At 55.1% G+C, this 23,784-nt stretch overlaps 2 protein-coding genes across 8 annotated transcripts in view; both read right to left on the bottom strand.

Annotated features, from left to right (window-relative positions):
• HGH1 (HGH1 homolog) lies at positions 1-3,392 on the bottom strand. Of its 2 annotated transcripts, XM_081325898.1 has the most exons (6): positions 2,841-3,392; positions 2,649-2,749; positions 2,473-2,571; positions 2,270-2,361; positions 500-622; positions 1-387 (listed from the first exon to the last, which is right to left on the bottom strand). In XM_081325898.1, exons 1-6 carry the CDS (start codon positions 3,368-3,370, stop codon positions 253-255), a joined length of 1,080 nt encoding a protein of 359 aa, XP_081182024.1. In that variant the 5' UTR covers positions 3,371-3,392; the 3' UTR covers positions 1-252. The 2 variants fall into 2 exon arrangements, with proteins under 2 accessions (XP_081182024.1, XP_081182023.1); XM_081325897.1 differs by having other exon boundaries at positions 2,270-2,571.
• A 1,724-nt stretch (positions 3,393-5,116) lies between these two features.
• NUGGC (nuclear GTPase, germinal center associated) overlaps positions 5,117-23,784 on the bottom strand; it is a 37,257-nt gene continuing 18,589 nt past the window's right edge. For 3 of the 6 annotated variants that reach the window (XM_081323319.1, XM_081323315.1, XM_081323318.1), the window contains exons 10-27: positions 22,975-23,181; positions 21,789-21,970; positions 21,128-21,248; positions 20,713-20,787; positions 20,476-20,595; positions 20,124-20,307; positions 19,147-19,280; positions 18,745-18,945; positions 16,661-16,809; positions 15,466-15,625; positions 15,155-15,263; positions 14,446-14,579; positions 13,612-13,723; positions 11,247-11,452; positions 10,690-10,901; positions 8,130-8,232; positions 6,707-6,755; positions 5,117-6,309 (exon numbers count right to left, since the gene is read on the bottom strand). In XM_081323319.1, coding sequence (XP_081179445.1) covers positions 6,200-6,309; positions 6,707-6,755; positions 8,130-8,232; positions 10,690-10,901; positions 11,247-11,452; positions 13,612-13,723; positions 14,446-14,579; positions 15,155-15,263; positions 15,466-15,625; positions 16,661-16,809; positions 18,745-18,945; positions 19,147-19,280; positions 20,124-20,307; positions 20,476-20,595; positions 20,713-20,787; positions 21,128-21,248; positions 21,789-21,970; positions 22,975-23,181 — 2,568 coding nt within the window. In that variant the 3' untranslated portion in view covers positions 5,117-6,199. Of the gene's footprint in view, positions 6,310-6,706; positions 6,756-8,129; positions 8,233-10,689; positions 10,922-11,043; positions 11,116-11,246; positions 11,453-13,611; positions 13,724-14,445; positions 14,580-15,154; positions 15,264-15,465; positions 15,626-16,660; positions 16,810-18,744; positions 18,946-19,146; positions 19,281-20,123; positions 20,308-20,475; positions 20,596-20,712; positions 20,788-21,127; positions 21,249-21,788; positions 21,971-22,974; positions 23,182-23,784 lie in introns of those variants that run through there. The other 3 variants (XM_081323316.1, XM_081323317.1, XR_014025893.1) reach the window with 3 other exon arrangements.

Here is a 23,784-nt window from a genome sequence, read left to right on the forward strand (position 1 = left end):
AAAAGTGCACCGCAGCCTTTATTGAGGGAGCTCCGGCCCCTCCCCCTTCAGCACCCCCTTTCTGGGGCTGGAGGGATGCCAGCTCTGGTCTGTCCAGGCTGCAGAGGAACGGCCTTCATGGGACCCTCAGTCCAGTCACGAGGCAGGGCCAAGGAGCGCCTTTGGCAGCAAAGGAGTGGCCGGGTTTTCGGTGCCCAGCTGCAAAGAAGAAAGTTCTTTCTCGCCGGGCAGTGGAGGGGGCTCCTCCGTTTTTCACGCAGCTCTTTCCAGCAAGGCCGCCTCTTCCTCCCCCTGGTCCAGGCGCTGCAGCTGCTGCTCCACCTCTGGGGGGATCTTCACCTCCAGCAGGTTTTCCATCCCAGCCTCCGGCTCGTCACCAATCAGAACCTGCTCGGGGCAAACACCTCCAGGCCTCAGGGGGCGCCGAGGAGCAGCCTAAAAGTCCCCAGCCCCTCTGCATAAGGGAAGGGTCCGGAGGCCCCCTTGACTCCCCACTCACCTGGATCAGCTTTTCACAGGCAGCACGGACTCCACGGTCCCCTTCCCACTTGTGCAACTCTCGCAGGACAAAGTAGGTGCCTTTCTCTCGCACCAGAAGCCGCCCCGGTTTGGTGGCCGTGAGCTGTCAAGAGGAGGGGGGGTCACTGGCAGCGGGGCCTCTAGAGGGAAGCCATTGGCTGCGTCCCTTGGAGGGTCACGTTCTTGGGGGCAGAAAACCTCTGGACCTCTTGCTCACAGCCAGAAAAGGAATCCAGCAGCCTGGTTGGGTGGAGCAGGCTCTTGGGGGGGGGAATAGGAGACCCAGTCTGTGTCTTCTAGACCCTCCCCCCCTTGCCATCAAGGTCCACAACACAGTTGATGCAAGGATGCAAGCCAGGAAGCAAAGGATCGCTCTTTTCCAGAGTTGCACAAAAGATGCAGATTTGGTGGGGGGCGGGGGAGACTCAATTAATAGGGATTTGTGGGGAAGAGCTGGGAGGCCCCTGAAGATTTATTTATTTATTTTTATTTATTTATTATATTTTTATACCGCCCTTCTCCCGAAGGACTCAGGGCGGTGTACAGGGCAATAAATATAAAAAATGAAATACAAAAGTTAAAAAATGAATTAAATATTTAGCCCAAGTTTAAAACAGTATTAAAAACATATTAAAACCCCAACCCTAACCCATCAGACCAGGTCAGATTGCTCAAATAAGTTTTTAGATCCCGCCGGAAGGAGCGAAGGTCGGGGGCCATCCAGAGCTCAACCGGCAGGCGGTTCCACAGGTCTGGCGCGCCCACAGAGAACGCCTTCCCCCTGGGGGCCACCAATCGACATTCTCTGATCGGAGGCACCCTGAGGAGGCCCTCTCTGTGGGAGCGCACTGGACGGAGGGAAGTTGACGCCGGCCGCAGGTGTTGCCGTAGGTAATCCGGACCCATGTCATGTAGGGCTTTGTAAGTCATTACCAACACCTTGAATCTCACCCGGAGGACAACCGGCAGCTAATGCAGCTCGCAGAGCAAAGGTGTAACATGGGAGTATCGGGAGACTCCCAGCACAACTCGCGCGGCTGCATTCTGCACCAGTTGGAGCCTCCGAGTGGACTTCAAGGGCAGCCCCATGTAGAGAGCATTACAGTAGTCTAGACGAGAGGTCACGAGCGCATGAGTGACTGTACGCAAGGCATCCCGGTCCAGATAGGGTCGCAACTGGCGCACCAGGCGAACCTGGGCAAAGGCCCCCCTAGTCACAGCTCCAATATGCTCTTCCAAAGAGAGCTGTGAGTCTAGAAGGACCCCCAAGTTGCGCACCCTATCTACGGGGGGTAATAGCTCACCCCCCATGGCAAGAGATGGAATAATCGGAATTTCCCGGGATGCCGGCACGAACAGCCAGTCTTGTCAGGGTTGAGCCGAAGCCTGTTCCTCCCCATCCAGACCCGGATCGCCTCCAGGCAACGGGACATCACGTCGAGGGCATCACTGAGGTGGTTTGGGGTCAAAATAAAAAGCTGGGTATCATCAGCATACTGATGATACCCTACCCCAAAACCACAAATGATCTCACCCAGCGGCTTCATATAGATGTTGAACAGGAGAGGCGAGAGGACCGATCCCTGAGGGACTCCACAAATGAGAGGCCTCAAGGTCGACCTCTTGGATCTTGGTGGTGATGGGGCTGAGCTCTGTAGCCCAGAGGAAGCTGCTTACAGGACCCACTTGGCAGTTTCCTGGGCACAGAGCAGCCCCTACGTACCCTCCCCCCACCGACCTTCCCACCTACCAGCAGGAGGGTCTCCAGGAGCATCTTGCGAATGTCAGCTTCCGGCTCCCGCTGCTTGTCGGCTGGCAAGTACTGCAGATCCAGGGGCAGCCCTGCGAGGGTCAGGAGCGGGCGGGTCAAAGAAGGGCGCAGGGCAGCAGCCACGGTGCAGCCTCCGGGGGTCTCCGTCCCCCGCCTGTCCCCCGCCCGGAGAAGGCACCCACTTTCCATCTCGTCCTCCGGGAGCTCCTCAGGGCCTGCCAAGGGCAGGAGAAGGAAGGGCAGCAGGTCCACTTGCTCGCTCAGCAGCCACTCGTGGTGCCCTGGAAAGCAGACAGCCCGTCACCAGGCGGGACCGGCGCTGCTCCCCCAGGGCCGAAGCGAGACCGGCGCCACTCACGGCAGTCGAAGCAGCAGTTCCGCAGCGTCCCCGCCACGCCGCGCCGCCGGACCGCCGAGCCCGCGTCCTGCGTGAAGGGCAGCAGCCTCTGCACCGCGCGCCTAAGGGGAGAGCCGGGTCAGCCGCCGCGCCCCGCCGGTCCCGAGCGCCGCCTCCCCCAGCGCGGCAGTCCCCCCCCCCCGCCCGCCTTACCCGGCGCGGTCGAGCAGGGCGGCGCGGGCCTCCGGGAGCTGGCTCAGGTTGACCAGCAGCGCGCCCAGGTGGTGCCAGGGCGCCCCGGGACGCGGGTCCGGCCCGCAGAAGGCCTCCAGCAGCGGCAGCAGCCCCGCGCCGCCCCGCCGCAGCTCGTCCCAGAGCGCCCGGCAGGGACCCTCCTGGCGCGACCAGTTGGCCAGCAGCGCGCAGGCCGGCTGGGCCAGGGGGGAGGCGGGGTCGAGCAGGCGGCGCAGCAGGTCCGGCAGCCCTCCGCGCAGCGCCCCGGCCGCCCCCGGCTCCGCCGCCAGGTTGACCAGCGCCTGCAAGGCGGGCTCGGCCACCGCGAGGCTGGGGTCGCCGCTCAAGGCCAGCAGCGCCTCCGGGAAGCCCGGGCGGTCGAGCAGCAGCCGGCGGCCCTCGGCGCCCCCGGTCAGCCCCAGCACGAGGCGGACGGCGCCGCCCTTCAGGTCCCCGCGGGCCTCGGGCCGGAGGAAGGCCAGCAGCTCCCGCGCCCGCCGCTCGTCCATGCTGGGCCGCCCGCTTCCGCGCTCGCCGCGCCCCGCCAATCCGCGCCCGGGGCTGGCGAGGGGGCGGGGCCAGAGAGGGCCCGAGGAGCTCCTTAGCCAATCGGAAGAGACCTTTCGGAGCGGCGCCTCTCGGGAGTTGAAGTCCGGCTCCCGGCCGCCTCCCCGGCGTGAGTTCGGCGGGACGCTCCGGAGGCGATCCCCGGGCGGGCTTTGGGGCAGCAGCCCCCGCGGGGCCCACCTGGCTTCCGGGGAGAGGTTCGCTCCCTCTGGAAGAAGCGCGGGCGTCCGCTGGCCTCACTTGCGGCTCCGGAGGGAGGTTTGCTAGGAATCGGCGCTCAAGGAGATCCCCGTTCCGGAATCAAAGGGTCGGGATCCCGCCTTGGGATGCATGGCCTTTTCGGCGCCGTTTCTCTCCGCACGTTAGGACGTTGACCGTGCAACACACACACACACACCCATTTATTGCTCCTGCTTAGCCAAACCCCGTCCGTCTCACGAGTCCGTTTGCACACTTCTGCCCGGCACCTCCTCCCAGTCTCTGCCTACGCTGCCCACGTCATTGGCCGCCGGGTGGCTGCTTCGAGTCAAGGCCCGACCTTAATCCTGACTCGAAGAAGCCAACCCACCAGGCGTTTTGGCTTCATTCTCATTCCTTCCATCCATTCATTACCACGTGGTACACCCCCCCTTAAATCCGAACGGCTTAAATCAGGGCTTTTCAAACTTTTCCGCCATTGTACCACTTTTAGGATATGGCAAAATCCAAGTACCGCTAGTCGTCTAGGAAGGTGTCAAAAACATGACCAAAAAAAGGAAAAAAGTGAAGTACAGGTAGTCCTCGATTTACAACAGTTCGCTTAGTGACTGTTCAAAGTTACAATGGCACTGAAAAAAGTGCCCCCCAAGCCAAAGCTGAGCAAGACACCTGCCTGCCCACCCAGTGGCGCTCTTCCTCCTGTCCCGAGATTTTCAGTGTTGTGAGCATTTCTGTTGAGGATTGGCAGCAGGGGTGGGGTGGGGGGTGTTTGGTTTTTATTCCCCCCACACACACCTCTGCTGGGTGGTTGCAGCAGGTTTTGGTCACTTCACATGACCCTGGGACACTGTGACCGTCATAAATATGAATCGGTTGTCAAGGATCTAAATGTAAATCACAAGAACCTGGAGATGCTGCAACATTCCAGCTGATCGGCGCTTCTTCTGGGCTCAGCAGAAGCATCGGGATCAGCGCTGAGCTCCAGCACTGATCCTGGCGCTTCCGCTTCCTGACAGCCCTACAGCTCCACCCATCTCTTGCTCAGGCTTGTGCGGTGTTGCCTCCGGTTCAGCTCATTCCCCTCCGCCGCTACTTCTCTAGGAGGGTCATGTACCACCTGCCAGGTGCCAATGTATCACAGGTGGTACCCGTACCACTGGTTGAAAAGCCCTGGCTTAAGCACCCTTTGAGAAAACTTCTATAGTAAGCTTTGAGGCCAAAGGTCACCAGGTGGGTTATGAAAAACTTTCCAACAGTCTGCCTTTCTACCCTCTGGTTCTGCTTTTGCTCGGGGATGTACAACAAGCTACCACTACTTTGTTGCAACCTGATGCAGCTTGTTTGCATGCTTAATGCATGTATGTTGCATCTCCACAGCTGTTGGCTGCAGGCGAACCAGGTTTTGCCCAAACAGAATCCAGCACAGGACATAATTTCTTGAAACCTTAGTCGGCACCTCACAAGTCACGGATAGTACCTTGTTCATAAAGTAGTCTCATTATCCAATCGTTTTATTTCTCTATTAATTTATACAATTTAAAGGTTTAATCCTTCTCTTTACTATTATTTTTTAGAAAAAAACATCCTTGTTCTTTTATGGTAATTGTACAAAGTACCCCTAAATCAAGATGAAGACTGAAACAATTATCACAGATATCAGAGGAAAACAGCTAAAGAGCTGCTGGGGAAATCCACTGTAGGCCAACAAATATTGCAAGCACTCGAGCAAAGAAGTGAAAACAAGCTTCCGTAATTGCTTACAGGGAAAAAAAACTATTTGCATTGCAGAGGTTCAGGAAGAACTTCCCTCTCTTTTCAACTGTGTCTGGAAGAACCATCACCACAATATAGATTAGTGTTTCTCAACCACGGCAGCTTAAGGCATGTGGTCAACCAGCAGATATGTGGACTTCCAACACATGCTGGCTGGGGAATTCTGGGAATTGGAAGTCTACATATTTTCATCTAACTGAACATTGTTTTCAAAATGCTTATCTAGCGAATTCGCAGAACAAAGAATTTTGGAGTAGGGGTCCCCAACCTTGGCAACTTAAGACTTGTGGACTTCAACTCCCAGAATTCCCCAGCCAGCCAAGTTGCCAAGGTTGGGGAACCCGTTTTAGAGAATTCAACAGAACGGAGAATTTGCAGAATGTTGCCCAACACTGTTAAGTTTCCTCTCTCCCAATTCAGCAGTGGTGGGCAGGAGATGGGACTGTGGCTTCAAAGCCCTCTTCTCTTGCTTGTAACAACCAGCAGTGGACACCCAATGCTCTCCGTTTCTTGTTCTCCCCTGTTAAGCTCAAATGGGGGGGGTCGTCCACCCGCTTTCACCCAGGAGAAGCATTAGAGGCTCCCAGTGAGTCAGGGGGCCTTTTAAAAGAGCTACATTTCAAGAGCGAGGCTCAGAGAGGAGAAGGGGAGAAAGGCGGCCACGCGGCTTCTGCACAGGTGGTTTACACGGAAATGGGCTTTCCGCTGCCAGAACAACGCCTGGAGGGGGAGGCTCAGACCCCTCCGCAAGTTTGAGCTGTGTGTGTGTGTGTGTGCGTGCGCGCGCAGAGATGGAAGAACTACAGTTCAAAGCAAGTCTTCTCGCCTGGGAGATTTGCCTCTTCTTCCTTCACGGTGAGGCTTGGAGGCTTCCCGCCTGTTCCCTTGTTGGCTCCGACCCAGAGAAGACCTGCCGGGGTCAAGGAAAAAGACGATCAGACCTCCTGCCAAAGGCCCAAGACTTGCAGCTGGTCTGTTCCAGAAGAAAGAGCTTCCCTGCCCCGTCTCCCTCCCTCCAGCCAAAGCTCTCCTCCTCCATAAACAGAACAGCGTGGACCTCAAACGCAGAGCCGGCCCTGGGTGAAACAGCCCCAAATGCCAGAGGAGCCTTTCTTGCCCACCTGCCTCGTCCACGGCCAGGGGAGGCCTAGTGCGAAGAGGCCAAGAGGCGTCTCTGCACTATGGAGAGCAGCAAATGGGTCCTTCTCTGCCAGCGAGGAAGAAGGCTGGCGGATTCCCCAAGGCCTGCTGCTTGGCGTGGGACTTAGGGCTAGGCGGAGCTAACAGCTGCTCAAAAGCTGTTGTACCTGCAGAACGGGTCACTGCCAGGGGCTCACCCTCGGGGTCCTCGACCACCTGAAAACGTAAGATCAGCACCTGAGTTTGAAGAACCGAAAGAGACGCTGGGAGCATGCAAATCTACCATTCCGGGCAGAGCTTCTCTGCTGCGCCTGGCTGCCTCCGGCCACTGGGCCTCCTGCCCTCTCCCTACCAGCTGGACTCTCCCACTAGCTGCTGCCCACCCCTTCTCGACAGCGGCTCTCTCCAGGAGCCCCCTCACCCCCGATGGTGGACTCTGCCAGCTGACGTGGGCTCTCTGAATTGCCCTCGGCTGAAGGGCACCCACTGGCTGACCTGCCAAGCAAAGGCCGCCTGGTGCCAGTTGGCTCCAGCAGCCAGAGAGACATTTTCCTTGGGGGCTCCAGCAGCCTCCCCCCAAAGCCCCCAGCCGGCCAGACTTTGAAGGGCAGCTCTCCTCCGGTCCCGCTACAATCCAGAAAGGGAACGAAGGAGAGCTGGGTGGCTGGGAGGTCAGCAGAAGACGCCAATCTCTAGCTCAGAGGTCCCCCACCCCCGATCCGTGGCATGCCAGCAACTGGGCTGTGGAAACAAGTGAAGCCCCATCTGCTGGATGCAGGCAGCACACGAACCCAGGCCCCCTCTGGTCCAAAGAAAAATCTTTCTCCATAGAACCGGTCCATGGTTGGAGGCCTCTGCCTAGCTGCCCCCCCTCCCCTCATTTATTTCCTGTGCTTTTACAGCACTGAATCATCCATCTGAACAGCTTCAATCAATCAGAATAGAGCTGGAAGGGACCTGGGAGGTCTTCTAGTCCATCCCCCTGCTCAAGCAGGGGGCCCTAGACCACTCCAGGCAAATGGCTGTCCAGCCTCTTCTTAAAAGCCTCCGGTGACGGAGCCCTCACCGCTTCTGGAGGCAAAAGCCGTTCCGCTGGTTAACTCTTTTCACTGCCAGGAAATTTCTCCTTAATTCTAAGTTGCTTCTCCTTGATTAGTTTCCCTTCATAGTTTTTTGTTTCCCAACTACAGCATGGTTGCAATTGTTTTTGATTAAATTATTTTAATTGTTTTAAATTGTTTCCCGATGACAGTTGAGACGGTTTTCCAATATTCCCAGCAACAGGGATGTCCTGCAGTCATTTTGTACTCGTCTGCCCACTTCTAACTGATTTTCCCTCTGAGGAAAGACTGACGTGGGCCTGATTAATCCCCCGCTCATGTTCCTCTTAGCCACGAATGTGGTCTTGACGCCTCATCTCCTCACTGCTCTGAACGGGACCAAGATGGACTCTAGCGGGAGGGGCAGGTTGCAGCCAAGGAGAGGATCCGGAAAGGAAAGCCAAGCAGCCCCTTCCTCCCCGCAGAACACCAGGGTGACCCAGTGGGGACCTTTTCTAATCTGGGCTTTGGGCCTACCACGAACACTTACCGGACACGTAGGGCCGTCTGGGAGGAAGGCTCCTTCTGGGCTGCAGCTCCCCAGGAGGGCCGCGGAATGGGAGGTGGGCTTCGTTTCTGCCCTCTGGCTGCATCTGGAGAAGGGCAGAGGGGAGCATGGGTAGCCAGGCCCTTCCGACTCTTCCCAGCTCCCACTGATAACCTAACCCGCTCCGCTCCTGCAGTAACCTAATCCTGCCTGTCTCCTTTGCCATCTTGTGTTCATCCTTTTTTCTGCTGTGCCGTTTTATAATTGGTGGTTTTAATGTCTTTTAATGTTTTGATGTTATAAACTGCCCTTGGATACAAGATGGGCGGCAAATAAATTTCACAATGAATAACCAATAAATACTCCAGCCTTCTGTTCTCTGTGGCTAAGTTGGGCCCGGAAAACAGGGGCTTCAGATCAAGGGCAGAGCGGGCGATGGTTGAGCCCTGGTGAGCGAAAGGGAAGCGAGGATTTGCTCCCCTCGGAGAGCGTTTGGGGGAGAAAGAGCTGTGCACCCCACACGCGAGGAGTTTTACAATCAATTACAATTAGACCTTGAGGTCTTCTAGTCCATCTCCATGCTCAAGCAGGAGACCCTATATACCATTTCAGACAAGTGGCTGTCCAGTCTCTTCTTAAAAACCTCCAGTGACCACAACTTCTGGAGGCAACATCCGTTCCACTGGTTAATTGTTCTCACAGTCAGAAAGTTTCTCCTTAGTTCTCGCCTGCTTCTCTCCTTGGTCAGTTTCCACCCATTGTTTCTTGTCCTGACCACTGGTGCTTTGGAGAAGAGCTTGACCCTCTTCTCTGTAGCAGCCCCTCGTGTCCCCCCCAGACCTTCTTTTCTCTAAACTGACCATAGCCCAATCCTTGCAACCGTTCTTCATATGTTTTAGTCTCCAGGCCTTTAATCATCCGAGTTATTATTATTATTATTATTAATTCGGTTTATATACCGCCCTATTCCCGAAGGACTCAGGGCGGTTTACAGGGCAAAATTTAAAAACAATACAATATAAAATTAAAATAAAATTAATTTAACTATAGCCCCAAAAAGTTAAAATCACAATTTAAAATCATTAAAACCCCTCAGTCCAGGCCAGATAGCTCAAAGAGCCAAGTTTTTAGGTCCCGGCGAAACGAACGAAGTTCGGGGCAGTCCGGAGTTCTGTTGGCAGTTGATTCCATAGGGTAGGCGCACCCACAGAGAACGCCCTCCCCATGGGGATCACCCGCCGGCAATCCTTGACCGGCAGTACCCTGAGGAGGCCCACCCTGTGGGAGCGCACAGGACGATGGGAAATTGACACTGGCAGCAGATGCTCCCTCAGATAACCCGGACCCATGCCATTTAGGGCTTTATAGGTCATCACCAGCACCTTGAATCTCACCCGGAGGGCAACTGGAAGCCAATGCAGCTCGCGGAGAAGAGGTGTTACATGAGAGTATCGGGAAACTACTCACACAGCTGCATTTTGCACCAGCTGAAGCCTCCGAGTGGTACTCAAGGGCAGCCCCATGTAGAGTGTTGCAGTAGTCTAGCTGGGAGGTCACGAGCGCATGGGTGACTGTGCGTAGGGTATCTCGGTCCAGATAGGGCCGCAACTGGCGCACCAGGCGAACCTGGGCAAAAGCCCCCCTGGCCACGGCTCCTATATGATCTTCCAAACTGAGCCGTGAATCCAGGAGGATGCCCAAGTTGCGGGCCCTATCAACGGGGGGTAATACCTCACCCCCCATAGTTAACGATGGAAAAGGTTGGTTAGTCCGAGATGCCGGTATGTACAGCCACTCAGTCTTGGCAGGATTGAGTCGAAGCCTGTTCCTCCCCATCCAGACCCGGACCGCCTCCAGGCAACGGGACATCACGTCGAGGGCATCACTGGGTTGGTTCGGGGTGGAAAGAAAAAGCTGGGTATCATCAGCGTACTGATGATACCCCACCCCAAAACCACGAATGAGCTCACCCAGCGGCTTCATATAGATGTTGAACAAGAGGGGAGAGAGGACCGACCCCTGAGGGACTCCACAAACGAGAGGCCTTGGGGCCGACCTCTGCCCTCCTGCCAACACCAACTCCAAGCGGCCCAGGAGGTAGGAGGAGAACCACTGTAAAACGGTGCCCCCCACTCCCAACCCCCTGAGACGCCGCAGTAGGATACCATGGTCGATGGTATCAAAAGCCGCTGAGAGGTCTACTTTGCACTTTTTCAAAAGTCTCAACATCTTTTTAGCAATGTGATGACCAAAACTGGATGCAGCATTCCAGGTGTGGCCTTACTAAGGCTTTATAAAGTGGTAGTTTTATACGTTTTGAAGGAGTCTGGAAAGCTGCTGCTGCCAAGGAAGACATACAAGGGGGGACCTCTGACCACAAGTGTTGCTCCCCCCCACAATATCCCAGCTGAACATGGATGTTAAGCCACCCGTGAACCTCCTCCGTAGCCAGGGAGCATCTTCTCACTGAATCTACCCTAGAATCGGGGCCTGGCCTGCTGGCTCCGGCCTTCTGGGGAAGACCGAACCGATTCCAAATTCAGCACAAAATACAAGAACTTACTGCAGCCCAGGGGAGCCGGCAGGCCCCACGGACTGAAGCCTGGTCTTCTTCTCCAGCTGCGCCAGGGCCCCCTCCCCGGCTCTCTTTCTGCCACGGGGGGGCCAGAGGAGAAGCGGGGGTTGCGACAGCTGCCCAGCAGCGGCATCGACCACGACGGGCTCAGGAGCAGAAGCCACTCGGGGTCCAGTTGACTCAGCACTTCCCGGGTTCTGCTGGGAGAAAGAAATGGGGACTAAACCATGAATTGCAGCAGATGCTGGCCTAAAAATCAGGAGATGCGCGTTCTAGTCCTGTCTTAGGCATGAAACCCGTCTGAGGGACCTGGGTTAGTCCCTCTCTCTCGGCCCAACCCACCTCACAGGGTTGTTTTTGCAGAGAAAATAGGAGGAGGAAGGTGTGTCTGATATGTTTGCTGTCTTAGGTTACCTGAAAGATTAATAAAGGCAGTCCTGAGGGGACCGATCTTGCCCTCATTGCTACCCAGGTGCCACCTGCTGGCATCTCCTCAGCCCTCCACACCGCCCTCCCCCCGAGCCCAAAGGCAAACTGCGACCTACCTCAATGTCCGAGAGGTGGGGGAGAGAGAGGGCTCCCACGTGGACATCCATGGACGTAGCCGGAAGGCTTACGCAACCCCTATTTCCCAGCAGTTTGGCCTCGGTCCCCGGAGGCCGGTCCTCTGGCTGCAGGGCCACGGGAAGCATGTAGTCCACGCCCGAGCGCTGGCAGATCTTGTCCACTTTGGCACAGAGACGCTGAAGTTCTGGGAAAGGGCGGCATAACAGCCAGTAAGTCTCTCTCCGAGCTGCCACGTCCCAGGATGAGAATCGGTACAAGGGGCGTGATGGCATTTGCCAATTTCCCTTAAGGCAGGGGTCACCAGCCCCAGGTTCCGTGGATCAGTACCAAGCTGCGGCATGCCAGCAACCAGTCCGCCCAAACAAGCAAAGCCCCATCCGCGGGATGCAGGCAGCACACCAAACCAGGCCCCCTCTGGTCCGTGGAAAAACCTTTCTCCACAGAACCGGTCCCTGGTGCCCAAAAGGTTGGGGAGCTCTGTCCTAAGAGAACTGGCAAAGGGTGGCCACACCAAATACCGATTTGTTTTGGCATTCTCTTCTGCTCGTTTACTTTCCATTTTTTAAACTGATAAAAATAAACTATTAATGCTTCTGCAGGCCTTCTGAATTTGCAGCGTTTTTGCACAAGCGCCTTAAGACTTCTGCACAGTACTGCATGCTGCAGGCCGAAGAGAGCTGGGCTTCAGGAAAAGCACCGGATGGAGAGCCCTGGGGGCTTAAGAGTGGCTGCTGGGGGGCAGGACAACCATGAAGTAAAGGGCTGCCTCAAAATTGTATTCAAAAGGTGTGTGATGGGATGCCGCAAGATTCAGACCTGGCTGTTTTGCCTTTCCCAAGGGCAGGGGCAATTGCAGAGTACCCCGCCCCCCCTTGGAATTCTTTAGCTGGTGAGGTCCACAATGCACCCACTTTGCCTGACTGGATGGGACAGGCCGACACAGAGGGGTGAAGGGGGTCCCTCAGGTAAGCTGCCCCCATGCCACGGACAGGCTTTAAAGGTCATAAGCAACACCTTGAATCGGGCCCAGAAGCAGACTGGCACCCACAGCAGTGGCCAAGGTGCTACCGGTGCCACTTTGGGGGCACCAAAGATTGCTCAGCTGGCCGCATTCTGTACCAGCTGAAGCTTCCGGATAGTTTCCAAGGGTTGCCCCTCCAGCTCAGCCTCTGCTGCGATGGAACCAGAGGTGCCCCAGGTTTCAGGGGAGAATTTCCCCTTGCTAGGCAGGGCAGTTCTTAAAGAGATGGGCGTACCAGACCATCCTATTTGTCTCTTGAGAAACCTATATGTGGGCCAAGAAGCAACAGTGAGAACTGGACACGGAACCACTGATTGGTTCAAAATTGGGAAAGGAGTCCAGCAAGGCTGTATACTGTCGCCCTACCTATTTAATTTATATGCAGAGCACATCGTGAGAAAGGCAGGGCTTGATGAATCAAAAGTTGGAATTAAGATTGCCGGAAGAAATATCAACAACCTAAGATATGCAGATGATACCACTCTAATGGCAGAAAGTGAAGAGGAACTAAAGAGCCTCTTGTTGCGGGTGAAGGAGAGTGCAAAACTTGAGTTGAAACTAAACATTAAGAAAACCAAGATCATGGCATCCGGCCCTCTCAATTCCTGGCAAATAGATGGGGAAGAAATGGAGGTAGTGACAGATTTTATTTTCCTGGGCTCCAAGATCACGGCAGGCAGGGACTGTAGCCAAGAAATTAAAAGATGCTTGCTCCTTGGGAGGAAAGCCATGGCAAATCTAGACAGCACACTAAAAAGCAGAGACATCACCCTGTGAACAAAAGTGCGTATAGTCAAGGCTATGGTCTTCCCAGTTGCAATGTATGGCAGTGAAAGCTGGACCATAAGAAAGGCTGAGCACCAAAGAATTGAAGCCTTTGAACTATGGTGCTGGAGAAGACTCCTGCGAGTTCCTTGGACTGCAAGGCGATCAAACTGGTCAGTCCTAGAGGAGATCAACCCTGACTGCTCTTTAGAAGGCCAGATCCTGAAACTAAAACTCAAATCCTTTGGCCACCTGATGAGAAGGAAGGACTCACTGGAGAAGAGCCTAATGCTGGGAGAGGTTGAGGGCAAGAGAAGAAGGGGACGACAGAGAAGGAGGTGGCTGGATGGAGTCCCTGAAGCAGTAGGCGTGAGCTTAAATGGACTCCAGAAGATGGTAGAGGACAGGAAGGCCTGGAGGAACGTTGTCCATGGGGTCGCGATGGGTCGGACACGACTTCGCAGCTAACAACAACAAAGGCGGGGCAGCTGCAGCCTCTTCCCACTGGGCCTGGGGGCAGACCCCCCCACGGGGCAGGTGAGCAAGGCCTGCCTTACCTGGAAGGATCTCCTGGTTCTTCTGGACCGGCCTCAGCAGCGGCTCGAACTGCATCCTTATGGAGGTGTCCAGCTCCTGGGCCACGCTCTTCAGGCTGCAGCGGATGGATAGCTGGGGGGGGGGAAGCAGGAGTGAAGCTGCCTGGCCAGGCCAAGGTCCTCTCTGCCCCCTCCCCAAGCAGCAAGTGGGGGAAGGGGGTCTCATAGCCACCTGCTGGACCCCTTCCCCCACAGGGAACGGCTGTGGTCTTTACTCGGTCAGGAGGGGCCATGATGGATGCAGCCGACCCTGGGAAAGGCTACAGGGGGTCCTCAACGTAAAAGGTCTGTTGCTAAGTGAGACGCTTATTGTGAGCTTTGCCCCATTCTACGAGCTTTCCCGCCACAGGGGTTAAGCGAATCGCTGCACTTGTTAAGTTAGGAAGACGGTCGCTAAGTGAATCTGGCTTCCCCACTGTGTTTGTGTCAGGAGGTTGCAAAAGGGGATCATGTGACCCTGTGACAGGGCAGCCGTCGTAAATAGGAACCGGCTGCCAAGTGCTTCTTCCCAGCTGAGAACTGGAGGGGGCACAGGGATCGCCCCATCAGTGCAGCTGGGACCCCCACCCTTTCCGCCTCAGGACATCTGCTGGCAGTAGCCTAGATCAACGTTTCTCACCCTGGGAGACTTTTAAGATGGGTGGACTTCAACTCCCAGAATTCCCCAGCCAGCATAGCTGGGGAGTTTCTCCACCCATCTTAAAGTCACCCAGGGTGAGAAACACAGGCTTAGATGCCTGGAATTGGCCCGAAGGGACCCCCGACAGACTGTTGGACACTTTGGGGAAAGCTCACCTGGAGGAGATGCAGTTGCTGCCACAGCTTCTCCACGGCCGAATCAAAGATGGCGTCCTTCTGCCGGTGGATGAAGGTCTCCATCTCATCTTTCATTCTTCGGAAATATCCCGGGCCGGAGAGTTGGCAGCAGGCTGCAAAGCGATTTCACAAGTCGGTCTTGCCCTGTCGTGGCTCTGGCATCCTTCAACCTGCCCTGGGGGATCAGCTAATGCACAGTCCTCGGTTTACAACACTTCGGTTAGTGACCGTTCAAAGTTACAACGGCACTGACAAAAGCAACTTATATTCGTCACTTACGACCATTGGACACGTGATTTACATTCGGATGCTTGACAAAGGACTGACATTTATGATGGAGCTGAAGGGCATAAGTCACAGAGGGGCCATAGCCAGCATGGCTGGCTCAGGAATTCTGGGAGTTGAAGTCCAGAAATCATAGAGGGGTCATAGCCAGCAGGGCTGGCTGGGGAATTCTGGGAGTTGAAGTCCAGAAGGCATAGAGGGGCCACAGTTTCCCACCTCTGCACTAAGCCATAGATGAGTATTTTTTCTTAGGGCTGCTTCTGGCTTTTGCCCAGCCAAGGGAATGCCGGATCTCCTGCCCCTTCCCACCCCACGTAGCTCCAGAAGACAAACTTCCCCAGGTTTCACTGCAGCCTCTGGGCGAGAACCCATGGATGACGGGAGCCCCCCTGCAGTAGATTACCTGCATATGCTGGTTCCATGCCGGCCTGAATCGCCGGTATCAAGAGCCGGGAGATTGTCCGTTGCTTTCGTGTAATGGAACTCATCTGATCCAAGGTAAAATTGAGCAACTGGAAGGATGGAGGGGAGGGAGGAAGAATCCAGTCAGAGTCCCCTGTCCCACAATGGGACCCTCACCATGCCGTTTCCAGTGACCCCCCCCCCCATCCTTAAAAACCCAGCAACTGTGCCTTCTGGAGACCCAGATGTGGGTCACGGGCGCCGCAAAGCCCCCAAGGCAAGTGTTGTGGGCACAGGCCGCCCCAGCCTCACCCGTGCTTGAGTGGCTTCCATTTGCTGAGCGCAAATCGCATGCAGGGCTTCGGAGACCGGAGCGTGCCAGAGCAGCTTCTTCTTCAGGCCTTTGAAGAAGGACTTCAGCTGAGCCAGGAGGGCCCTGGTGAAGCCCTCGATGGAGCTCACCAGCCTGGAGCTGCGGAAGGGGAGAGAGTGGCCCAGGGCCCCATCAGCCCCTCAGGGAAGCGGGCTTCCTTCGGGACGGGCCCCTCCCTCCTGCGGAAGCAGCGTCCGGGGTCCGAAAGCCCAGAGCGAGCCCTCCCAGGCAGCCCCAGCGCCTCCCTTTCCCACCGGCCAGCCCGTCGGAAGAGCAGCCCCCTGGGATCCTCGACTTACGACCCAACATTTCTGTTGCTAAGCAAGAGAGTTAAGTGAGTTTTGCCCCATGGTGATTAAATGAATCACTGCCCTTGCTAAGTTAGTAACACGGTTCCAGTTAGGGCCTGGGCTAAGGCTTAACTCATTTTGCCTCTGAGAATTACAAACCTGATTTCCTTTTATTCTCATTTCTCTGCATGAACACTTTACTCGATGTAATTTCAGACCAATTCCAGGTTTACTTTCCTTTTGCAATTTCTTGGGTACAGATAAGTAACTTGAAAACCACCTCTCTCTCAAGATTACAACGGACCAACGTATTAACCTGTGGCCTGCCAAAGCATTAAGCCTATTTTTTATTTTTAAAAAGGCTTTATATATCACATTTTGTTATTTTTTTGAAAAAAAACATTTGATTTCGCTCATCTCTTTTGAGAATGATTTCTGTCGCAAAAGGAAGAGGAATAGCTTTAAAAGGCAAGCAGGTTGTATCTCAAAATTGTTTCGGCTTTACAGATTGTCGAGGCCCTCCTGCTCTCCGTCCCAGATTGGGCTTGGGGAGGGGGGGGGACACCAGGGGAGGCACTGTCCGGGAGCAGCGATCTTGGGATGTGACCAAGCAGGTACTCCAGGACTGGACGTGAGGACCTCTCGATGGCTGAAGAGTGGCCATTTCAGGCCTTCTGCCCAATTTCCCTCCTCTGACTTGGCCAAGAGCAGGGGTAGGCGACCTTGGCTCTTTTATGACCGGTGGACTTCCACTCCCAGAATTCCTGAGCCAGCTAAAAGAGCCAAGGTTGCCTACCCCTGGCCAAGGGGGTCGGGTTCAGGTGAGCGATGGCACGAAACCTACCTAAAGACCTCGTTCCAGGCCACGGAGATGACCTGGAGGATGGGGTCGGACAGTTCTCTGTTGAAATCCACAGACTGGTACTTGGGGGAGGTGTAAACGCCACGGTGGTTGCAGATCGCCCGATAGGTCACGTGTGGGTAGCCGCAAATCTGCAGCGGGGAGAGGGGCCTCCGTCAGAGACACAAACACCATTCCACCCCCCACGTTCCATCTAAGCCAAGTCCTGAGTGGACCCCACACTTGCTGGAGTGGACTCGTGACACCCATGTGTATCCAAGGCTCCAGGTCGAAGGAGAAAACCCGTAAGCAACCGACACTCATCCATAAGGGCAGAAGGGCAAACGCAGACCCTGATTTCACGCAAGGGCCGGAGAAGCCCACGGTCAGGCCTGCCTCGGCTGGAACCATTCCGTAAGAAACGTCCTTGACCCCACTGGGTGAAGGAAGTGTGTTTCACTAAAGGTCAAGCCGGACACAGTAAAGCGAAGCCAGAACGGAAGTTCGGGCACCAAAACTCTAGGAATAACTCTTCCCCCCCGTTGCTGGTTCCCCCCTCCCCATGGTCCAATCAATTTTAAAAACTATGTTCTGGAAACAGTCCCGGCTGCATTCCTCTCCCAGAGGAGCAACTGTCCAGAGTCTTTTTCCATCAGCTTCATCCGTTTCACTTTCCCCCGAGCACTTGCCCCCCCCACCCCCTGCCCTTCTCCCAGGGCCCAGGGCAGACCGGCACTGAGCAATGGGCCAAGAGGACCGGGCGAAGCGGAGGCGAGAGGGTGGCAGTTCCCACCCCCGAACGGAGGGCGAAGGGCTGGAGAAAGGATCTCGGGACAGCCTGCAGCCTTCCTGTAGAAAAGCCATTTCCACATCCCACCACAAAATCTGAAAACATTCGACTTTTCTACTAATCTAGAAAAGAATACGGCACAACAGGAAATGTGCAGGAAGAAGAACACATGCGGCTCCCTCTTCCGAGGGATGCTGGGCCTAGTTCACACAGGAGGCCACACGTGGGTCAGACACGGTCCGAGGGTGGAGTACAATTCCACCCGTCATGCTCAGATCATTCTCTACTTTCCATGGCCTTCCACCATTGTGACTGTCCGGAAGGGGCAGTCAGACTGATTGCTCCAGACAGCAACTGAATCCTGTAGGGAAGGGATCTCCAGCTTTAAAACTTGAGGACTTCCATTCCCAGAATTCCTCAGGCAGCAATGGGAGGAATTCTGGGACTTGAAGTCCACAAGTCCTAAAGTTGTTGGAGACCCCTGCCACAGGGCTCCCCAGGGCTCTCGGGCAGTTCTGTTGAGCAGGAGTCTGCAACCTTGACAACTTTTAAGACTTGTGGACTTCAGCTCCCAGAATTTCTCAGCCAGCTATGCTGTTGGGGATCTGGCTGACCTGAGAAAGGAGATTTGGGGGCGGGGAGGGGGGTGGGCTCTACAGTTATTCCAGGCACCTGAAAACCTGATCCCGGCAGCACCTGACCAGCCAGAGGTGCCAGGGAAATGATGGGATGCTGGTCCTGGTGGGATCCAGCCTGTTCTACCATGGCCCCACCCTTGGGAATATCCCCCCCAAAGGGAGGCTGATCTCAAAACAACGTTGGAGCTCCTGGTTTGGGGATGGCATAGTGGAGGCTTAATGATGGTTAATTGGGAGATACCCTTTGTATGTTTTGCTATGTTTATTTTATTTACTTCGATCGTTTTAATGGCTTTTTATATATTTTTATACTTGATATATTCTGTCACTACGTGAGACGGGCAGCTATACCAATGTAATAAATAAATGAAACTTGACTAGCGGGAGGAATGCAGCCCCCTCCCACCTCACCAGTGGCCTTTCAATGCTGCTTTAATTATTTTGGTCAGATTTACCAACAGCCCCAGATTCCTAAGACGGATCACCTCCTCCCAATTCTATGCAGAATTCTCTCTGGACCATCCCTGAAGGGATCTAACCAGGATCACCACGTGGGAAACAGCAGCCCTTTTATTCAGAGGAGCCTCTGCCGGGTCATTTCCTGGGAGGGGGCTGCATCCCTGACCCCAGATGGCCTCTGAAGGCAAGGAAGCACCTACCGGCGAGCCCCAGCCTCTGACGATGGCTTCCGAGAGCTGCTTGGCCTTCTCAGCCCCGTTCTGCAGGCTGCCCAGAATGAGGGTCTCAAAGGCCTGCCGGAGGTCTTGGGAACTGGCCCCGAGGACCCCTTGGAGGAGGGCAGGGAGGTCCTGCAAGGCCTGCTGCAGCGTCTCCTGCACCTGGGCCTGGTGGGCATCAGCCTGCGATGGAGGGAGGAAAGGAAAGGAGGAAAGGGGAAAGGAAATGTTTTTAAGAAGAGACCGGTCAGCTACTTGTCCAGAATGGCACAGGGTCTCCTGCGTGTGTAGGGGGTCGGACTGGAAGACTTCCAAGGTCCCCTCCAATTCTGTTATTCTATTATCTTCCAGCCAAGATTCGAGCCCCTTCAGTGCCGCTCCTACCTCCGTTCTCTGGCTGTTGAGATAATTCACCATTTGGCTCAGGACACGAGCCACGTCCCGGATGACCTTCTCTGTGGCCACCATGCTGTGCTTCAGCGCTGTGTCCATCGCAAATTTCTTCAGCGCAGGAATCTCTGGAGGGAGGGAGGAGAGTGAGCGAGGGGACGTTGTTCTCTGCAGTTCTCCTGCCAACCTGCCTGGCAGCCCACACAAACACACCACACTGTGAGACGGTCCAAATGCCGCAAGAGCCTCCTTGAAAGAGTCTGCGCTGAAGCATCAACAAGACGCGCGACTGAATGAGGTTTTATTTGGAAGGTTCTGGGAAGCCTGTCGATACATCCCATCTGCTACGGAAACGCATCACCCCCAGCTCATAATATTGAGTAAGGTTACGTGCAGAAACGTCTTCTAGAGCAGGGGCCTGCAACCTTGACGACTGGTGGGCTTCAGGTTCCAGAATTCCTCAGCCAGCTATGACTTTGGGACTCTGGGAGTTGAGGTCCAGCTGTCTTAAACTTAAACTTGGCTGGAAGATACTTAAGCAGGATTCCACAAAAGAAGAGGAGGCCAGCTTACTTTTCAAAGCATTAGAAGGCAGGACGAGAAGCAACGGATGGAAACTAATCAAGGAATTCTCCTAGAATTAAGGAGAAGCTTCCTGACAGTGAGGACAATTAATCGGTGGAACGGAAGTTGCTCCCAGAAGTTGTGGGTGCTCCATCACTGGGGGCTTTTAAGAAAAGACTGGACAGCCCCTGTGTCTGAAATGGCATAGGGGCTCCTTCTTGAGCAGGGGGTTAGGCTAGAAGACCTCCAAGGCCCCTTCCAGCTCTATTATGATGGATTGATTGAAATGGTAGCAAAATAGATTCACAAGATTGTGTTGTAACAATCCCTAAGTACTAAATACTAGTCCCTAAATACTTCTTCAAGTCATTTAGAAAGAGACGCACAAACACATCTCGGGGCAATACCTGTGTCTTTGACGTCATGGAAAACTTGAGGTTGACCGTTGCAGAGCAACTTCCCACCAAGTTTGAGATACTCCGTAGAGCTGACCGTGAAAACCTCCAGCTTCCCAGGCTGCCCTCCGGCCGAATCCCCCTCCTCCACCTCTTCTTCGCCATCGTCTTCACCCTCAGCTCTGCTGGACACTTCCTGCATGAGATCACGCGTGGCCCGCTCTTACCCACAGACCCTTCGGCCTTTGAGAGACAAGGCGCCTCCCTCCACAAAGCTGCCGAGCGTGGCAGCGGGCACAGCGAACGCTTCGCTGAACGTGCCAGGCGGCTGATCCTCCTGACGTCCGGCACGGAGCCTTCCTACCTGCAGGCCAGCGCTGAAATCCATCAGAATCCGCTGCTTGGAAAATTCATTCCGGGCCTGAACGCAGATCAGGCTGATGGCACGGAGCTTGGCCTCTTTTTCTCTCTGCAAGGAGCAGATCTAGACAAGGGAGGACAGAGGGAGGAACTGAGGAACCCCCGGCCCACCCCGTGGGAGGAAAACCACGGGCTTTTTGGTTCATCTCCCGAAGCTGGAAGTGGGGGGAGGGGGACTTACCTGGAACTCCTTCTCCAAGATGTCGTGTCTCTGAAGCCAAACTGAATCTGCGGCTGCGCTTCCCTTCCTCACTGGCTGCAGAGGAAGAGGGTTGTCTGTGGCTGGATGCTGAATTCTCGAGCGGGACTCAGAAAGGGCATTTCTTTTGGGGTGGCAAAAGGTTCCTCCCCCGCACAGCGTTCACATGAAACGTAAGAGATTTCCCACCCTCCCCCCTTCAAATGGGAACGGCTTGAAGTGTCTTTGTGAGAAAGCATCCACCACCAGGAGCGGAACTGGCCCCGAGGAGCAACAGGAGGAAGAATCAGCCGGGAACCGGAGGGCCGAGCAAACCACGGCTCCTACTCACTGGCCCTTATCTCAGAGACAGAGCAGCTGCACGCTGAGCTCGGATGAAGGGAGAAGTAACAAATACCTCTTGCTGCTGCAGTTGCGCGTAAAGGTGTTTCTTCTCTATTTCTGCTCGACTTTTCTGCTTTTCCAGTTCTTGCAATTCCTCTTCTAGGGGACAAATCTTATCTTGTAAGCTGAGGTCCCTGCAACATTTGAGGGAAGGAACTTCTGACAACCACCTGGCTCAACTGCTGAATTCTGCTTGACCAGCGACAAGTCGCGCCAAGGGCCCCTACAACCCCCACACACACACCCCTTCCTTCCAAGGCATCCTCTGCTCAGCCAGCAACAGAGGCTCGGCTGCAGAACTGTCAGCCGTCCCAGGGTAATTACCCTGGAATGGGGGGTTTTTTCCCTCGAAAATGTTGTGCTTCTTGTCCAAGAAGCTTCTTCCGTTCCCAAAATTCCGTTTTCAAAGTGCAGCTTTCAAAATTCAGTTCAGCTTCTTGGATGAGAAGTGAAACGCTTTCAAGGGAAAAAGACTCAGAAAGTCCAGTTGCTGTTTGGAAAAACCCCTTTGGGGGCAACCGTGACCTGGATGACGGAGAATCTCACCGTTTCCTGCTTTCGCCCCAGAGGCAGCATTCGCACCCCGAGAGCAGCACTTGACATGAAGGATGCTGGGGGGGGGGAGGCTTCCCTCCCTCCCTGCTGGGACCCCTGCCCGGGCAGAGAGGGCCCACCTGACAATGTCCGTGATGCTGAAGCTGTCCGTCTTGGTGCAGATGAAGGCCAGGCTCCCGTAGAGGCCGTCCATGAACAGCTGCCGGCGGAAGTTGGCGCTCAGCAGCTCTTTGGCCGTCTTGTCGTCCACGGCTCGCGTGATGCTGGCGGTGACCCACACGGCATTGCAGTCCTTCAGATACTGGAGAAAAGCCAAGAATCCGTTCGGCCAACACGCCCAGCCCACTTTAACCTCAGGTAGTTCTCGACTTACAACCGTCCTCGCAAAAGGAGGCGGATCTACGTGTGACAGGATCCAATCTGGGTCGGTCACTGGGAGCGGACGTTTTGCTCTTTCGAGCTTTCGGACTTGTGCTGGAGCCCCCACCCACCGGGAAGGCCTCTCCCTGCCAGGCCCTCTCCGTTGGAGACGCACTCTGCCGCGGAGACGTTCTCTGAGGCGGTGGGGGGCTCCAGGAGGCGTCCCAAAACTCGGAAGACGAAAACGTCTGGTTCCCGCTGACCGGCCCCGATTGGATCTTACAGTAGTCCATTCAGTGACCATTCAGTTACAACGGCACTGGGAAATGTGACTTATGACCGTTTTTCACCTCTTACGATCAATGCAGCATCTCTATGGTCACAAAATTTGGACACTTGGCAACTGACTCATATTTATGACGGTCGCAATGTCCCGGGGTCACGTGATCATCATCTCCTGACAAGCAAAGTCAAGGGGGAAGCCAGAGACACTTAACAACCGTGTTACTCACTTAACAACTGCAGTGATTTAACTTAACAACTGTGGCCAGAAAGGTCATAAAATGGGAGCAAAACTCGCTTAACAACTGTCTTGCTTAGGAACAGAAATTTTGGGCTCAACTGTGGTCATGAGGATCACCTGTGACACAACTCTTAGGGTTTTCTAAGGCAGAGGTCCCCAAGCTCTGAGAGGTTTTTCCCCGGACCGGAGGGTGTGTGGTTTTTGTGTGCTGCCTGCATCCCGCAGATGGGGCTCTGCTTTTTTGTGCGGCCCGGTACTGGTCCACAGCCCGGGGGTTGGGACCCCTGTTCTAAGGGGGGGGGAAGCCCTTCGGTCCACGGCTCTTCTTAATGCTTAAGAACTCCCGGAGACGGAGCTGAGCCCGGCTGCGCACCCAGAGGCAGCAGGACGGCCATCATCGCGGCAGGAGGAGAGGTGCCTACCTCTCTGGCCGCTGTATCCCGGGCCGCGTTGGAGTCTCGGATTCCCGGCAGGTCCACCAGCACCGCGCCCGTTCTCAGAACCTCAGCCTTGGCCACACGGATCCTCACACACTTCACGATGGGCCAAAACTCTCCACCTTTCATCTCACGCAAGTTGTCGGTACGGGAGTCGATAAATTTCTCAGTTTTCATGCGGAAGTCTGCAGCCTAGAAAGCCAGCCAGCAAGCGGGAAAATTAAGTTTTCGGTTTTAGAACTTTTTACAAGACATGCACTGCAAAGGTAGTTTAGCTTAACAACTGTTTAAACACTTCAGTACAAAATCACCCGTTTCTATTTGTGTTCCAGCCGGGACGTGGTTCAGGAACAGTGGTTGTCCTCGTGGACTGACTATGGTGGGACTTCACCCACCATAGGAAGCACCACGTTTCTCATCCAGTTTTGTCTCTCTTCGAAAACCTGGAACCCTTCTGGGCCACCTGCGAGGGCCTGCAGAGCAGCCCCCTTCCATGGAGATTCCACATCTTCCTGAATGGGCAAGTCCGGCCAACAGTGGCACGGAAGGAGAGAGGAAGGCCGTGGCCGTTTCAGTAGGTGAGGTTCCCTCCTGCCCTTCCCACTGAATGTCTAAACGAAACGTGGGGAGAGGTCAGCTGGGAACCTGGGGTGGGGTGTGATCCCCAGGAGCGTCTCTCTCTCTCTCTCTCCCTCCACCCCAGGTCCCAAGGGAGACCAGTAGAAGCGTCCAGAGGCCAGGAAATGGAAGCACCGTCTCGGGTCGCATGCTGGCAAGGCCGTGTGAAAACAGGCA

This window comes from Vipera berus, assembly GCF_964194415.1.
Source record: "Vipera berus genome assembly, chromosome: 3".
Classification (NCBI taxonomy): domain Eukaryota; kingdom Metazoa; phylum Chordata; class Lepidosauria; order Squamata; family Viperidae; genus Vipera; species Vipera berus.

Bases quoted from the DNA above. Each gene is read 5' to 3' on its own strand.
- HGH1 (XM_081325897.1), bottom strand. From the start codon at position 3,370: ATGGACGAGCGGCGGGCGCGGGAGCTGCTGGCCTTCCTCCGGCCCGAG. The intron at 2,750-2,840 runs GTAAGGCGGGCG...CTCTCCCCTTAG, and splicing joins GCCCTGCTCGACCGCGCCGG to GCGCGCGGTGCAGAGGCTGC. The intron at 388-499 runs GTGAGTGGGGAG...TGCCCCGAGCAG, and splicing joins CCTGTGAAAAGCTGATCCAG to GTTCTGATTGGTGACGAGCC.